The following is an 18,296-nucleotide window of genomic DNA, read 5'->3' as shown; positions in this document are numbered from 1 at the left end:
TTTTTGAGATAGAGTCTTGCTCCGTTACCCAGGCTGGAGTGCAGTGGTGCAATCTCGGCTCACTGCAACCTCTGCCTCCCAGGTTCGAGTGATTCTCCTGTCTCAGCCTCCTGAGTGGCTGCAATTACAGGCACCTGCCAGCACGCCCAGCTACTTTTTGTATTTTTAGTAGAGACAGGGCTTCACCATGTTGACCAGGCTGGTCTCAAACTCCTGACCTCAAGTGATCCGCCCACCTTGGCCTCCCAAAGTGCTAGGATTACAGGTATGTAATCCTCACAACTTTTTTGTCTTGTTTTGTTTTTGAGACAGGGTCTTGCTTTGTCGCCCAGGCTGGAGAGCACTGGGGCAATCATGGCTCACTGCTGGTCTCATCTCCCAGGCTCAAGTGATCCTCCCACCTCAGCCTCTGGAGTAGCTGGGACTGCAGGTGCACACCACCACACCCAGCTAATTTTCTGTATTTTTTCCAGAGACAGGATTTTGCCATGTTGCCCAGGCTGGTCTTGAACTCCTGACCTCAGGTGATCTGCCCACCTTGTCTCCCAGAGTGCTGGGATTACAGGCATGAGCCACTGTGCCTGGTCTTACAGATGTAAGTACATGTACTTTTTAAAGTACATGAATTTCAAATTTTGGTTTCTATAAATGATACTGGAACACAGCCACACCCATTTGCTCACATATTGCCTATGACTGCTTTTGTGCTACAAACACAAAGCTGAGCAGTTGCAAGAGAGACCAGGCAGCCAGGAAAGCTGAAGATATTTATTATTTGGCTCTTTGCAGAAGACTTTGCTAACCCCTTAGACTGTAATAATGCATACGTGATCCGGTCCCTGCCTACACCATCTCTGATCAGTTTCTCCTTGTTTCTTCTGCTTAGACCACCTAATTTTCTTAACCTTATTATTATTATTATTATTATTTGAGGCAGGTCTTGTTCTGTTGTCCAGGCAAGAGTGCACTGGTGCAATCATAGCTCACTGCAGCCTCCACTTCCCCAGTTCAAGCGATCCTCACACCTCAGCCTCATGAGTAGCTGAGACAACAGGCATACACCACCATGCCTGGCTAACTTGCATTTTTCAGTAGAGACAGGATCTCCCCATGTTGCCCAGGCTGGTCTCAAACTCCCGGGCTCAAGCAATTCTTCCACCTTGGCCTCCCAAAGTGCCAGGATTACAAGCGTGAGCCACCACAATCAGCCTAGAACACCTAAATTTCTTGCTCTTCCTTCAACTCGTCAAGCTCACTTCTGCCGCAGGGCCTTTGGTCTTGCCATTCCTTCTACCTGGAATGCCCTTCCCCCAGATTTCCCCATGTCTGTCACTTAGCTCTCTCCTCACTTGTTGCCTCTTTAGAAAGACTTTCTATGGGCCGGGCGCAGTGGCTCATGCCTATAATCCTAGCACTTGGGGAGGCCCAGGTGAAAGGATAGCTTGAAGCCAATGGGTTCGAGACCAGTCTGGCCACCGTGGTGAAACCCTGTCTCTATTAAAAATGCAAAAATTAGCCAGGTACAATGTCACACACCTGTAATCCCAGCTACTTAGGAGGCTAAGGCAGGAGGATCGCTTGAACCTGACAGGCAGAGGTTGCAGTGAGTCACGATCATGCCACTGCACTCCAGCCTGGACAACAAGAGCAAAACTCTGGGAGGGAGGGACGGAGGGAGGGAGTTTGGTTTTGTGATCTCTCTATTTTAAAAAGTAGAAGGAAGGAAGGAAGGAAGGAAAGAGGGAAGGAAGGAAGGAAGGAAGGAGGTTTTATGATCTCTCTGTTTAAAAAAGGGAAGGAAGGAGGGAAGGAAGGAGGCAGGGAGGGAGGGACCTTTTATGATCTCCCTGTTTAAAAAAGTATCTATCCCTCACTCAAAATTTGAGAAACACAGGTGAAAAAAATATGATGAGATACCACTTCTCATCAACCAGGGAGTCAAAGTTTAAAAGCTTCACAACACACTCTTTTGGGGAGGCTGAGAGAATGGACGTTCTTTTACATTGCTGGTGGGAATGCAAAACGGTGCCGACATGGGAAAGGGGATTTCGGCGCATCTAACAAAATCACACACGGATCTATCCTTTAACCCAGCAATCCTGCTTCCAGGAATTTAACCTGAGGATATGCCTCCCATGATGGGAAACTACATATGCACAGGCTGATTGATTGCAGCATGATTTGTCATTAAAAAATAATGGAGGCTAGGCACGGTGGCACACACCTGTAATCCCAGCACTTTGGGAGGCTGAGGTGGGCAGTTCACTAGAGACCAGGAGTTTGGGAGCAGCCTGGACAGCATAGTGAGACCTCATCTCTACAAAAAATAAATAATTAGTTCCTGTTGTCTTAGCTACTTGGGAGATTCAGGAGGGAGGATCACTTGAGCCTAGGAATTCAAGGCTGCAGTGAGCTATGACTGCATATGTACTCCAACCTGGGTGACAAAGCAAAACTGTGTCAAAAACCTAAATTAAATTAGGCTGAGCATGGTGGCTTACGCCTGTAATCCCAGCACTTTGGAAGGCCGAGGTGGGCGGATCACTTCAGGTCAGGAGTTTGAGACCAGCCTGGCCAACATGGTGAAACCCCGTCTCTACTAAAAATACAAAAATTAGCCAGGCATGGTGGCGGGCGCCTGTAATCCCAGCTACTCAGGAGGCTGAGGCATGAGAATCACTTGAACCCAGGAGGCGGAGGTTGCAGTGAGCCAAGATCATGCCACTGCACTCCAGCCTGGGCAACAGAGCCAGACTCTATCTCAAAAAAAAAAAAAAAAAAAAAAAAAAAAAAAAAAAAAAAAAAAAAAAAAAAAAAAAAAAAAAAAAAAAAAAAAAAAACTAAATTAAAAACAAAATAAAATACATGAGTCCACACTGACATATATTTAAAATAAGAAAAAAGAGAAAGTTCTTTTCAGTAGCACACCAATTTATCCATGTAGGTGGAATAATAGCGTTAGAAGAAAACACCACTCTGCAATCCTAGTAGTAACGTTAGATTCAGGCAAGAGTCACGAGGGGATGCTCCATCGCCGGATGACAGAATCTCCCCACAAAAGAGCTATTAATTATTACAGAGATAAAAAGTTTTCTTTATGGTGAGAGAACCTGGCAGACACCACCGTAACCAGGCGATCGAAGTTAACATCACCAGCAATGGGGCAGACCCACGCCATGGGCCTCTGGAGAAGAGAGCTGAGCGAGCCATTGCCTCCTTTATGTCCTGTTCCTGCTGAGAATGCGTAAACTGAATCCACTCATGAGGACAGTGGGATGCCCTACAGCTCAACTGCCTGCACTCTTCAAAAACGTCAACATGAAAGATTGAAAATGAAAAAAAGGCAGCAGAGCTGCATAAAAAAATGAAAGGCTCACATGGCATTCTCCACACGTTAAAAAAAAATGAAAGGAGACTAGAGAGACACAATAGGGAAATGCAAAGCATGGTCTTGGATTGGGTCCTGAATCAGGAAAAGTGGCAATAAAGAGGCAGCATTGGGCCGGGCACAGTGGCTCACTACTGTAATCCGAGCACTTTGGGAGGCCGAGGCAGTGGGATCACCTGAGGTCAGGAGTTCGAGACCAGCCTGACCAACACGGTGAAATCCTGTCTCTACTAAAAATACAAAAGCTAGCCAGGTGTGACGGTAGGAGCCTGTAATCCCAGCTACTGGGGAGGCTGAGGCAGGAAAATTGCTTGAACCCAGGAGGAGGAGGTTGCAGTGAACCGAGACTGCACCACTGCACTCCAGCCTGGGCGACAGAGTGAAACTCTCTCAAAAATAAAAATAAATTTAAAAAATAAATCCAAGATCCAAGACATTCATCAGGATACCCTGTCCCTCAGTCTTCAGAAAAATGATGACATGGACGAGGCTAATGACACTCAAATCAGCAATCAACTCTCATACCTCAAAAAGAGAAACAATCAGACATTCCGTGTCTCCTGATGCAATAGATACAGCAGGATGTGAATAGCACCACCTATCTATAAAGTGCTCTTGCAAAAAAAAAAAAAAAAAAAATCAGACCTGCATCCAGCTAAGCTTCTTTTAGATCTTGGCTTACAAGAAAACACAGGAACAGGGCGGGTGCAGTGGCTCATGCCTGTAATGTCACTACTCTGGGAGGCTGAGGCGGGTGGATCACCTGAGGTTAGAAGTTGGAGACTGGTCTGGCCAACATGGCAAAATCCCATCTCTAGTAAAAATATAAAAATTAGCTGGGTGTGGTGGCACATACCTGTAATCCCAGCTACTCAGTAGGCTGAGGCAGGAGAATCTCTTGAACCTGGGAGGTAGAGGCTGAAGTGAATCGAGATCATGGCACTGCATTCCAGCCTGGGCGACAGAGCGAGACTCTGTTTCAGAAAAGGCTGGGCATGGTGGCTCACGCCTGTAATCTCAGCACTTTGGGAGGCCAACGTGGGCAGATCACCTGAGGTCAGGAATTTGAGACCAGCCTGGCCAACATGGTGAAACCCTGTCTCAACTAAAAATACAAAAATTAGCCTGATGTGATGGCAGGCATCTGTAATCCCAGCTACTTAGGAGGCTGAGGCACGAGCATCGCTTGAACATGGGAGGCGGAGGTTGCAGTGAGCTGAGATTGCACCACTGCACTCTAGTCTGGGTGACAGGAGCAGAACTTCATCTCAAAAAAAAAAAAGATAACACTGAAATGGATGAACATATTAAACCAAAACAGAGGGATGTCATTGAAAAATTGCAATGTGGGAATTCCACACAACAAAAATCCAAATTTCTAAAAAAAAAAAGGTGAGAAATAAATAGGAAAGGGACTGTTTTAGATTGAAAGAGGCTTCAGAGATCAACTCAATGTACATGTGGAACTTGGATCTGGATTTGCAACAAATGAACCATAAAAAGGCATTTACGAGGCCAATGGGGAAGATTGAGCATTAACTACATATGACATAATATTAAATAATTATTCTTATTTGCTTGGGCTTGATCATGGCATTGTGGTTATAGTAAATAAAAGACTACTTATAACTCAGGATACACTGAAATGTCTGTGAATAAAATGATGTCTGAGACTGGCTTTAAAATAATGCAGTGAAATGCAGAAGAGGACATGGCAATATGACTAAAAACAGATTTGCCATATGTTGGTAATTATTGAAACTGAGTACAGGATCCATGAATTTCATTATACTATTCTTTCTATATTTTATTTTATTTTATAATTTTTTTTGAGACAAGGTCTCACTGTGTTGCCCAGGCTGGAGGGCAGGCACCATCACAGCTCACTGCAGCCTCCATCTCCTGGGTTCAAAGTGATCCTCCCACCTCAGCCTCCAGAGTAGCTGACACTACAGGCTCGAGCCACTGTGCTTGGCTTCTTTTTATATTTTAATAATGAGATATATTTTAAAAGTCGGTGTTGTAAAAAAAAAATAGTAGTGGAACTAGTCTAGACTAAAACAGACTTTTTTTTTTTTTTTTTTTTTTTTTTTTGAGACAGAGTCTTACCCTGTTGCCTAGGCTGGAGTGCAGTGGCATGATTTCGGTTCACTGAAACCTCTACCTCCCGAGTTCAAGCGATTCTCCTGCCTCAGCCTCCCGAGTAGCTGGGACTATAGGCATGTGCCACCACACCCAGCTAATTTTTTTGTTTTTAGTAGAGACGAGGTTTCACCATGTTGGTCAGGCTGGTCTCAAACATCTGACCTCAAATAATCCGCCCAGCTTGGCTTCCTAAAGTATTGGGATTACAAGAGTGAGCTACCGTGCCTGCCAAAAAAAGAGACTTATTAATTAAATGTCATGCATGGACCTAGATTGAATCCTGGTTCTGGGGAAAGAGTTATAAAAGACACTTTTGAAATAGTCAGACAGTTTAAAAATGTATTAAATTGGCCAGGCACGGTGGCTCACACCTGTAATCCCAGCACTTTGGGAGGTCAAGGCAGTCGGATTGGGAGTTCGAGACCAGCCTGACCAACACAGAGAAACCCAGTCTCTACTAAAAATACAAAATTAGCCGAGCATGGTGGGACGTGCCTGTAATCCCAGCTACTCAGGAGGCTGAGGCAGAAGAATTGCTTAAACCCAGGAGACGGAGGTTGTGGTGAGCCAAGATCGCACCATTGCACTTCAGCCTGGGTAACAAGAGCAAAATTCCATCTCAAAAAAAAAGTATTAAATTATATTACGAAATTATACAATTTCCAGGTCTGATAATGTAGTTATGTAGAAGAATGTCATTAGTCTTCTATTTATTTATTTAGAGACAGGGTCTGCCTCTGTTGCCCAGCATGGAGTGTAGTGGCACGATCTCAGCTCATGGTAACCTCCACCTCCTGGGCTCAAGTCATCCTTCTGCCTCACTCTCCCAAGTAGCTGGGACTACAGGTACACGCCCCATGCCAGGCTAACTTTTGTATTTTTTGGAGAGATGGGATTGTGCTATGTTGCCCACGCTGGTTTCGAACTCCTAAGCTCAAGTGATCTGCCCACCTTGGCCTCCCAAAGTGAGGCCACAGCACCCAACCCTTATTCTTAAAGGATGCATACTAACACTTAATTTTAGAGATAAACTATCAACATGTGTGCAATTTACTTTCAAATGGTAAAGTCAAAAAAATATGTGTGTGGTGTGTTTAAATGAGGTGAGGCCAAGCACAGTGGCTCACGCCTATAATCCCAGCCCTTAGGGAGGCTGAGGCAGGCAGATCACCTGAGGTCAGGAGTTCCACACCAGCCTGGCCAACATGGTGAAACCCAGTCTCTACCAATAATACAAAAATTAGCTGGGCGTGGTGGCAGGTGCCTGTAATCTCAGTTACTCAGGAGACTGAGGCAGGAGAATCGCTTGAACCTGGAAGACAGAGGTTGCAGTGAGCCAAGATCACACTACTTGTACTCCACCTTGGGCGACAGAGTGAGACTCTATCTCAAAAAAAAATAAATAAATAAAATAAAAATTTTGAAAAGGTAAGATAGAGAAAGAAAAACATTTTAAAACCTTGGATTGGCCGGATGTGGTGGCTCACGCTTGTAATCCCAGAACTTTGGGAGGCTGAGGCAGGCGGATGACCTGAGGTCAGGAGTTCGAGACCAGCCTGAACAATATGGTAAAACCCCATCTCTACTTACAAATACAAAATTAGCTGGGAATGGTGGTGCATGCTTGTAATCCTAGATACTCAGGAGGCTAAGACAGGAGAATCACTTGAACCTGGGAGGCAGAGGTTGCAGTCAGCTGAGGAGGGAAAGACAGAGAGAGAAAAACATTTTGAAACCTTGGATTGGCCGTGTGTGGTGGTTCATGCCTGTAATCCCAGAGCTTTGGGAGGCCAAGGCAAGTGGATCACCTGAGGTCAGGAGTTTGAGACCAGCCTAACCAACATGGTAAAACCTTGTCTCTACTAAAAATACAAAATTAGCCAGGTGTGGCGGTACATGCCTGTAATACCAGCTACTGAAGAGGCTGAGACAGGAGAATTGCTTGAACCCAGGAGACGGATGTTGCAGTGAGCCGAGATCACACCACTCATTGCACTCCAGCCTGGACAACAAGAGTGAAACTCCCACCTCCCAGGTTCAGGTGATTCTCCTGTCTCCATTCATTGCCTTCTAGCCTGGACAACAAGAGTTAAACTCCTTCTCAAAAAAAAAAAAAAAAGAAAAACACTCTTGGATTATTCAGGTGGGTGGAATAATAACCGCTCCCCGTCACTCTCCTCCTAACCTGCTTTTTTATGTTTGTAGCATGTAGTAGCATGTAGCACTATCTAACATTATATTATGTATTTGTTACTTTTTATTAGACATCTCCTCCATCCCCAGTTGGATGCTAGATCCCCAGGATGCTAGAAACTAGTCCACCTTGTTCTTTATTATTCTCTTAGCAACTAGCACCATATTCAGCAACTAGTCAATACTGTTTGAACAGATGAATATACTGGCCATGCAGCTGGAACTTCTAGAAAAGCCCATTGACTCGAAATTCCACCATTCCTCTATCCCTTCCAAGAATTAACTTTTCCTTGCTTTGAACTTCCATAGTATTTTAAACTTCTAGTATTCCATAATGTTGAGATGCAGTAAGACAGTGATTGTAGGCCGGGCATGGTCATTCAGGCCTGGAATCCCAGCACTTTGGGAGGCTGAGGCAGGTGGATCACTTGAGGTCAGGAGTTCAAGACCAGCCTGGCCAACATGGTGAAACCCCATCTCTACTAAAAGTACAAAAATGAGCCAGGCATGGTGGCAGGCACCTGTAATGTCAGCTACTTGGGAGGCTGAGGCAGGAGAATTGCTTGAACCGAGGAGGTGGAGGTTGCAGTGAGCCGAGATTGTGCTGCTGCACTCCAGTCTGGGTGACAGAGCGAGACTTCATCTAAAAAAATAATAATAATAATAAAAAAGCTGGGTGCGGTGGTTCAAGCCCGTAATCCCAGCACTTTGGGAGGCCGAGATGGGCAGATTGCCTGAGCTCAAGAGTTCAAGACCACCCTGATCAACAAGGAGAAACCCCGTCTCTACTAAGAATACAAAATCAGCTGGGCATGCTGGTACACGCCTATAATCCCAGCTACCCAGGAGGCTGAGGCAGGAGAATTTCTTGAACCTGGGAGGTGGAGGTTGCTATGAGCCAAGATTGTGCCATTGCACTCCAGCCTGGGTTAAAAGAGTGAACCTACATTTCAAAATATATAAATAAAATAATATAAAAAAGGGGTAATCATAGAGCATTACATGGTGAAAAGGCACCTGAGATTGGTCTTGAAATATGATCAGGTTTATAGGGAAGGAATACTGAAGAATTCCAGAAACCATACTCATTGCAGTGCCTAACTCAAATGCAGGGGAGATAGCTTAATTCTTCTCTTTTCCTCTCTCCCTCCCCACCCCTCTCTTCCCCCACCCCCATCTCCCTCTTTTTTCCATCAGGGATGGTCACTGAAGGACAATCAAATTATGTCTGTTTTACTTCCTGAATTCCTCAAAAATCTAACCCCCCTTTTGCTTCCCCCAGTCCCTTGCCCCAGCTCAGGGCTTATTCTCTATGCCTGTACCATTGTTCCAAAATCTTCATCTCCCTTTCTGAAACCCAAAGCAGACTCTATCCCTCCAGGCTCAGAACTCTTCCTTGGCTCCTTCTTACTGTCCACGGGAGAAATAATTCATCCTGTCATTCCAGGCTCTTTGTGATCTGCTTCCTGCCCATGGGAGAAATAATTCATCCTGTCATTCCAGGCTCTTTGTGATCTGCTTCCTGCTGACAACAACTGTCTCAGAGTTCACTTCAACCACAGACTTAAGGCCCAAGCTTCACGTTACAGCTCTAAATAACAAACATTCTGCCAGGTGTAGTGGCTCATGCTTGTAATCTCAGCACTTTGGGAGGCTGATGTGGGCAGATCACTTAAGGTCAGGAGTTCAAGACCAGCCTGGCCAACGTGGTGAAACCCCCTCTCTACAAAAAACAACAACAACAAAAATTAGCTGAGTGTGATAGTGTGTGCCTGCAGTCCCATCTACTCAGGAAGTTGAGGTATGAGAATCACCTGAACCCAGGAGGTGAAGGTAGTAGTGAGCTGAGATTGTGCCACTGCACTCCAGCCTGGGCAACAGAAGGAGATCCTGTCTCAAAAAATAAATAAATACATAACGGTCTCCATAGCAGAGTCAGGGCCAGGGTTTGATGGAAAGGAAATAAATATTTCCACTGAGGAAGAGACTTTCTTTTCTTTTTTCTTTGTAGTAAGGCATTCTTGCCATTCCTTTTTCTTTCTGGCCATTTTGCATTAGCCCTGGTTCTCCAAAAATAACCTTCTTTTTCCTTTCTCTTTTTCTCCCTCCCTTCCCCCTTTCTATCTCTGCAATCCAGCTCTCTTACTCTCCTCCCACCCCCTCAACTACATCTGCCTTGAAATTCTTAAAGCACAGTAGGCAAGAGTCACCTACATTCCAAGCTGAATAGAACCATCTTGGCTTGAGAACAACTGGGTTTCAGGACCATGGACAGGCGCATAGCGTCGACCTCTGTCTTAGCTGCTTCCTTTCTTTATTTTGTTTGAGACGGAGTTTTGTTTGTCGCCCAGGCTAGAGTGCAATGGCGCGATCTTGGCTCACTGCAACCTCTGCCTCCCGGGTTCAAGCGTTTCTCCTTCCTCAGCCTCCCGAGTAGCTGGGGTTACAGGTGGCCGCCATCACGCCCAGCTAATTTTTGTATTTTTAGTAGAGACGAGGTTTCACCATGTTGGTCAGGCTGATCTCGAACTCCTAAACTCGGGTGATTCACCCACCTTGGCCTCCCAAAGTGCTGGGAATTAAAGGCGGGAGACACCTCGCCCGGCCTGTCCTAGCTCTTTTCTGGGGTCTTATCGCATGCTGTGAATTCCGTCTCCAAACCAGGCACTTTTCTTTCTAGACTTGAAAACTTCCCCCTGACCCTTTCAATATCAACTTAGATGTCACCTTTTCCTGGAAGGCCTCCCTGGTCTCTCCCACCCTTCCTACAACACCATATTATGTCAGGTTAATGCATCTTCCCTTTTCTCAGAATACCCAGGACTGTCACTCATCCATTCTGCATTCCAAGCTGAACAGAACCATCACGGCTTGAGAACACCTATATTCCAAGCTGAATAGAACCATCCTGGCCTGAGAATTGGGTTTCAGGACCATGGACAGGTGCACTGGCGTCGGCCTCTTGTCTTCTTTTTTTTTTTTTTTGAGATGAAGTTTTGCTCTTGTTGCCCAGGCTGAAGTGCAATGGCGCGATCATTCGAGAAATATTTCAATTTGCACTTCATAAAAACAACACTTCTAGGCTCTAAGATACAAACAAGAACATGTTTGAAAAGGTCTCAGCCTGGCTGGGCCACAGTGGCTCACACTTGTAATCCCAGAATTTTAGGAGGCCGAGGCAGGTGGATCACTTGAGGTCAGGAGTTCAAGACCAGCCTGGCCAACATGGCAAAACCCTGTCTCTACTAAAAATACAAAAATTAGCCAAGTGTGGTGTTGGGTGCCTGTAATCCCAGCTACACGGGAGACTGAGGCAGGAGATCGCGCCACTGCACTCCAGCTTATGTGACAAGGCGAGACTCCATCTCATAAAGAAAAGATCTCAGTGCCCCCCACATCCTTCTTTTTTCTGAGACAGAGTCTTGCTCTGTCGACTAAGCTAGGGGGCAGTGGCATGATCTCGGCTCACTGCAGCCTTCGCCTTCCAGGTTCAAGTGATCCTCCTGCCTCGGCCTCCCAAATAGCTAGGACTACAGGGCCCACCACCACTCCCCGCCAATTTTTGTGTTTTTAGTAGAGATAGGGTTTCTCCATGTTGGCCAGTCTGGTCTTGAACTCCTGACCTCAAGCGATCCACCCACTTCAGCCTCCCAAAGTGCTGCAATTACAGGCATGAGCCACCACACCTGGTCTGTCTCAGCCCGTTTGAAGATTACATTCTGGTACAAGAAGACAAAAACAAATAGCACGACCGTAGCAACAAATGCTATGAAAAAATATAAAATAAAGGATGTGACAGCATAGTAGGGGCAAGGTAGTATTAGGTATTGTTGTCAGAACAAGCAACTCGGAAGAGGACAAAATTTGAGGCTTCTGAGAATTAGGGTCGGGTGGGGATGGAGGTGGGGAAGGGACTTCCAAGCAGGAAAGAATAATGAGTGTACCAAGTCCTGAGGTGAGGCTGTGATTAGTATTTTCAAGGAGAAGAATGAGGCCAGTGTAGCTGAAGTTATAAGCAATGCAGAGAGTGTGAGTGAGATGAACTCAGAAATCTGAGCAGTAGCCAAATAATGGAAGACCTTGGAGGCCAGAGTGAAGAATTTGGATGCATTCAAAGTGCAATGGGAATCTACTGAGGGGATTTAAGGAAAAGTGTGAAAAGCTTTGACTGACATGTAGTCGGGAGCTGTTCTGTGACTTGGGTGCATCTAGGCTATACATAAGGATTTAGTTGTGTCTTCAGTACCAAGGACAGGGCCCGGAATACAGGATATCTGAAGACTGAATGATTAAGCAGATGCACAGATCATATTTGATGATCAGGGGCTAATATGGGACATGCATGGGTACGCCTCTTATGACCTGGAAAAAACAAATGCCCCTCTAGCTTCCTGCTATTTCTCCTACCAACCACATCCAGTCAGTCATCTGATTCTATTGATTCTTCCATCAATATCCCTCTCTCACATGGCCATCCAGTTGCCTTTTCCTCACGTCTGCAGCCTCGGTGCAGACCTTCTCTGCTACAGCCTGGGTCACTACACAAGCCTCCTCAGTTTCTACATTTCCAGTCTCTTTTCCTTCAGTCCATCCCCAGCACAGATCCCTGTGCAACATTTAATGCCCAGCTGTGACCCTATCCCTCCTGCCCTAGCCCTTCCACTGCTTTCTCCAGAACTGAATGCCAACTCCACCAATGACCAGACCTTGGGCAACTCCACCAATCACCAGACCTGGGGCAACTCCACCAATGACCAGAGCTCAGACAGCTCCACCAATCACCAGACCTGGGGCAACTCCACCAATGACCAGACCTCAGACAGCTCCACCAATGACCAGACCTCAGACAGCTCCACAAATGAGCAGACCTGGGGCAACTCCACCAATGACCAGACCTCAGACAACTCCACCAATGACCAGACCTCAGACAACTCCACCAATCACCAGACTAGGGCAACTCCACCAATGACCACACCTCAGACAGCTCCACCAATGACCACACCTCAGACAGCTCCACCAATCACCAGACCTCAGACAGCTCCACCAATCACCAGACCAGGGGCAACTCCACCAATGACCAGACCTCAGACAGCTCCACCAATCACCAGACCAGGGCAACTCCACCCATCACCAGACCTCAGACAGCTCCACCAAGGACCAGACCTCAGACAGCTCCACCAATGACCAGACCTCAAACAGCTCCACCAATGACCAGACCTCACAGAGCTCCACCAATGACCAGACCTCAGACAACTCCACCAACGACCAGACCTCAGACAGCTCCACCAACGACCAGACCTCAGACAGCTCCACCAATGACCACACCTCAGACAGCTCCACCAATCACCAGACCAGGAGCAACTCCACCAATTACCAGACCTCAGACAGCTCCACCAATCACCAGACCAGGGCAACTCCACCAATCACCAGACCTCAGACAGCTCCACCAATCACGAGACCAGGGCAACTCCACCAATGACCAGACCTCAGACAACTCCACCAATGACCAGACCTCAAACAGCTCCACCAACGACCAGACCTCAGACAGCTCCACCAACGACCAGACCTCAGACAGCTCCACCAACGACCGGACCTCAGACAGCTCCGCCAACGACCGGACCTCAGACAGCTCCGCCAATCACCAGACCAGGGGCAACTCCACCAATGCCCAGACCTTGGGCAATCCCTGTCTTTCTCTCTTTGAACTCTGGTTTCTTCATTGGGAACAGGAGCAGTCAGACCAGGCTATTCCATTCCAAGATTGAAGGCATTGGTATTATTTCTGTCCTTAACTTCTCCTTTTAAATCTCCTGTTTATGATTTGAATCTTGGTGGGGCAGCACAATGCCATGGTGAGGAGCCTGTGTTAGAGTCTTGCTTCCCCTATGGAACAACTTAACCTCTGAATGCTTCTGTTTCCCCAGTGTTGAGATGGAGGTATTAATGGCACCTGCCTTACAGGGTGAAGAAAATAAATAGCATAATATGTATAAAGCCCCTAGAACTGTCTGGACCCAAAAAAAGCTGGTTTTTGTGAGCTGAAATTCAACCAGAAGGGGAAAAAAATAAAAATAAGGCGGTGGCTCACGCCTGTAATCCCAGCACTTTTGGAGGCCAAGGCAGGCAGATCACCTGAGATTGGGAGATCAAGACCATCGTGGCTAACATGATGAAACCCTGTCTTTACTAATAATACAAAAAATAGCCAGGCTTGCAATGGCATGCATGTTTGCTTTGAAAAGAAAAATAAAATAGCCAGGCATGGTGGCACATGCCTGTAATCCCAGCTGCTCAGGAGGCTGAGGCAAGAGAATTGCTTGAGCCTGGCAGGCAGAGGTTGCAGTGAGCCAAGATTGCACCCTTGCACTCCAGCCTGGGTGACAAGAGCAAAACTCCATCTTAAATAAATAAATAAGTTGGCTGGCCGGGTGCACTTGCTCATGCCTGTAATCCCAACACTTTAGGAGGCTGAGGCAGGCGGATCACCTGAGGTCGGGAGTTCAAGACCAGCCTGACTAACATAGGGAAACTCCATCTCTACTAAAAATACAGAATTAGCCAGTTGTGGTGATGCATGCCTGTAATCCCAGCTACTCGGGAGGCTGAGGCAGGAGAATCACTTGAACCCAGGAGGCAGAGGTTATGGTGAGATTGCACCATTGCAGTCCAGCCTGGGCAACAAGAGTGAAACTCCATCTCAAAAAAAAAAAAAAAAATCAATTACTGCTAGTACTACTACTATTATTACCACATTTATTTATTTACTTAAAACTACTCCGTGTTGAGCACTTACTCTTACAGTCCAGGCACTAGGTCAGGAGCTTCACATTCATGATCTAAATCAGGGATTGACAAATAATGACCTGGCTCGCTGCCTCCTTTTGTATGGCTTGTGAGCTAAGCATGATTTTTATCTATTCTTCTTTTGATTAAAAAAAAATTTAAAGAAGAATACTATTTCACGCACGTGAAAATTACATGGAACTCGCGTTTCAGAGCCCACACTCTGGACTCTGCTGGAACACAGGCACTCCCATTTGTTCACGCCTGGTGCTTTTGCTCTATAGTGGCCAAGCTGCCTCCCAGTAGAGCTGACTAGTTGTATCAGAGAACCTATGGCTCACATAGCCTAAAATATTTGCTGTCTGGCCCTAAGCTGAAAAAGTTTGCCAATCATTGACCAAGATTTGTCCCCTCAACAACACAAAAGAAGGCTTTGGTTTAGGCCAGCCATGGTGGATCATGCCTATAATCCCAGCACTTTAGGAGGCTGAGGCGTGTGGATCACCTGAGGTCAGGAGTTCAAGATCAGCCTGACCAACATGGAGAAACCCTGTCTCTACTAAAAATACAAAATTAGCCGGTCGTGGTGGTGGGTGCTTGTAATCCCAGCTACTTGGGAGGCTGAGGCAGGAGAATCGCTTGAACCTGGGGCGGAAGTCGCAATGAGCCAAGATCGCAGCATTGCACTCCAGCCTGGGCAACAAGAGCAAAACTCCATCTCAAAAAAACTTAATAAATAAATAAAAATTTAAAAAAATAAAATAAAACACTTTGGTTCAACTGTGAGTAAGTGGTAAAAGCAAGATTTGAACCCAGTTCTTTCTAGGTTCTATACCCCAGAGGCTTGGCAGCACATGACTGATACCGTGGGATAGAGTGCATAGGTGATAGCTGGTGAAATGAATACCAGGAAGGAATTCAGGCAGTTGGATTCAATCTCTTCCAAATTACTCTATTGTTACCCTAGAGGCATGGCTTGCAGCCTGACTGCACCCTGATCCTCAGTGTGACCTTGGGCCATCCGCTCCTGGTGCAGTGGGTGGTAATAGCATGGATTTGGAAATCAGAATACCCTAGATTCTAATCACAGTTCTGCCATTGATGAGTTATATCGCCTCTTCAAGCCCCTGTTTCCGTTCCTGTGAACCACAAACAATGGGACTTTCCTTACAATGGTTTTGACCAGGTTGAATAAAAACCCCCATGCCATCTACTCCTGCCCCACTTTCTCTCTCTAGGCCACTATTTTTCCATTTGAAAAATGATGAGACCTTTCTGCTCTGACACTCTAGGATCGTGATATTCTCCATGTCTTATTTTAGCTCAGTGTCTGGCTCCACACGCTGTGATTCAAGTTTGCACGGAGGTTGTACCCTGCCTTCCCTGGAAAAGGTGTCTTCAGGTTAGGTTGAAGGCATGGGGGAGGTTGCACCCAGAGGAGGCTGGGTGAGGAGCAGGGACTGGAGGAGGGGATGCTGGAGGATCCCTTTTCAACTGTTAGCACAGCCACTGAAAAGAAGGAGCTGAGTGCCAGCCCCAAGGGATGGAATGGAGATGAGGCATGCAGTGGGGCTTGTTCATAAAATATCAACTGAATTACAAGGACCTGATTTGGGTTTAATTAAATTATGTTGAGTTAATTTGAATTGAAGAATGGAGTCAGATGAATTGGGGTTAGTTGGATTGGATGGATGGAGTTAAATGTACCCGAGCTGAGTTGATTTGGGCTGATTTTAGCTGAATTGCATTGGATTGGGCTGAAATTTGGAGAGTAGCACTAGAGAAAAAAGACTTCAGGCCAGGCACGGTGGCTCATGCCTGTAACCCCAGCACTTTGGGAGGCTGAGGTGGGTGGATCACGAGGCCAGGAGTTCAAGACCAGCTTGACCAACATGATGAAACCCCTATCTCTACTAAAAAATTACAAAAATTAGCCAGGCATGGTGGCAGGTGCCTGTAATCTTAGCTACTCAGGAGGCTGAAGCAGTAGAATCGCTTGAACCTGGGAGGTGGACTTTCCAGTGAGCTGAGATCATTGCACTGCACACTCCAGCCCGGGCGGCAGAGGGAGACTCCATCTCAAAATAAATAAATAAACAAACAAACAAATAAAGACCTTAGGCCAGGCACAGTGGCTCAAGCCTGTAATCCCAGCACTTTGAGAGGCTGAGGCAGGAGGATCACTTGAGGCCAGGAGTTCGAGACCAGCCTGGCCACCATGGTAAAACCCCATCTCTACTAAAAATACAAAAATTAGCTGGGCGTGGTGGCAGGTGCCTGTGGTCCCAGCTACTTGGGAAGCTGAGATGGGAGAACTGCTTGAACCTGGGAGGCACAGGTTGCAATGAGCCAAGATCATGCCACTGGATTCCAGCCTGGGCAACAGAGGGAGACTCCATCTCAAAAAAAAAAAAATTAATTAATTAATAAGAAGAAGAAAAAAGGCTTTACTGGAACTCTGGACACTCAAATCCTCTGGCAATTGTTTATGTTGGTATCTTGGGCAACTCTCTATGCAGTTCTGGGCCTTGGTACCCCCATTTTCTCAAGTGAATGCTAATAACAACTCCTAGAGATGTTAGAAGATGGGTATGAGATCACATAGGAAAAAGAGGCTTGTGCCTCAAAAGAAGAAAAAAAACTGTAAACAAATTTTGAACTCTAATTACATGTATGATGAAGTATGTGGGGTGAGGTGTACTGACGCCTGAAACTTACTCTGAAATGCATCTGGACAATAAGGTAGATTGGTGGATGGTTGAACATATAGACAGATGGACATACAAGGTCGTGCAGGTCTAGGGATCTGTTAATGGTTGACTCTAAGTGGTGGCTACATGGGTGTTCGCTGTAAATTTCTTTGGACTTTTCCATTTATTTGAAAAAATTTAAAACAAAATATTGCACAGAAAATAAGGAGCCTTGTAAACTGTTAATTGCAGTTTATCAGCAGTGGTTAAAAATACAGCCTCCGGAGGCGAATTGCGTGAGTTTCATTCCCAGCTCTGCCTCTCACTAGTTGTATGGCCCTGAGCAAATGACTTCATCCCTCTGAGTGTCTGTTTCCATATCTGTAAAATGGGCTATTAATAGGATTTACCTCACAAGGTTGTTTGTGGATATCAGAACAGAGCCTGCTACCTAATTAGCACCCAGTAAGCCCTCGCTATAATGTTGTCCTCTAAAGGACGCTTTGCAATGGGCATTGATATTTCCATTGCACATAGAAGGAAAAGTGGGGCTCAGAGAGGGTCCGCAACTCCTCCCAGGCCACATAGCAAGGAAGTGACTAAGCGGAAGAGGAACCACAGGTCCCTGGAACTGGAAATGGTCCCCGAGCGCACAAGGCCTTAGGCTCACCCGACAGAATGAAGAAGATGCCAGAGACGAAAGCCAGAATGGTCCTCTGCGGGCGGATGTGGCCGATGTTGCTGATGACGAAGGCCGTGAACACGAGGAAGAGACTGACCATGGGGAAGGGGGTGGCCGTGCGCACTGTCTCTGGGGAGGGGATGGGGAGAGACAGGGGTGAGGAGGAATCTCCAGCGGGACACTTCAGCATTCCTTGACCTCTGCTCTCACCACCTCTGACCTTTAGTTTGACTCCTCCCCTTCCCCACTGGCTCCTCCCCTTCCCCTGATTGGTCCTCGGTAGACACAGGCCTGCCACGCCCCTTCCCAGGCCACACCTCCTTGAGCTTAATCCCGCCCCTTTCTGGCTGACTCCTCCTCACCAACAGGACCTCATTCTTTCAACCCTGCCACTTCTTTTTTTTTTTTTTTTTTT

The 18,296-nt window shown here is 46.4% G+C and overlaps 1 protein-coding gene across 4 annotated transcripts in view; it reads right to left on the bottom strand.

The window, feature by feature from the left end:
• CACNG7 (calcium voltage-gated channel auxiliary subunit gamma 7) overlaps positions 1–18,296 on the bottom strand; it is a 28,829-nt gene that overhangs the window by 4,758 nt on the left and 5,775 nt on the right. For all 4 annotated transcript variants that reach the window (XM_017497921.2, XM_037727641.1, XM_017497919.2 and 1 more), the window contains one exon: positions 17,870–18,010. In XM_017497921.2, the coding sequence (XP_017353410.1) occupies positions 17,870–18,010 (141 nt within the window). The remainder of the gene's footprint in view (positions 1–17,869; positions 18,011–18,296) is intronic.

This window comes from Cebus imitator, unplaced genomic scaffold, assembly GCF_001604975.1.
Source record: "Cebus imitator isolate Cc_AM_T3 unplaced genomic scaffold, Cebus_imitator-1.0 Scaffold235, whole genome shotgun sequence".
NCBI classification, from domain to species: domain Eukaryota; kingdom Metazoa; phylum Chordata; class Mammalia; order Primates; family Cebidae; genus Cebus; species Cebus imitator.
Note: the sequence above shows the minus strand (reverse complement) of the source record. Positions and strands in the feature narration are given on the sequence as shown.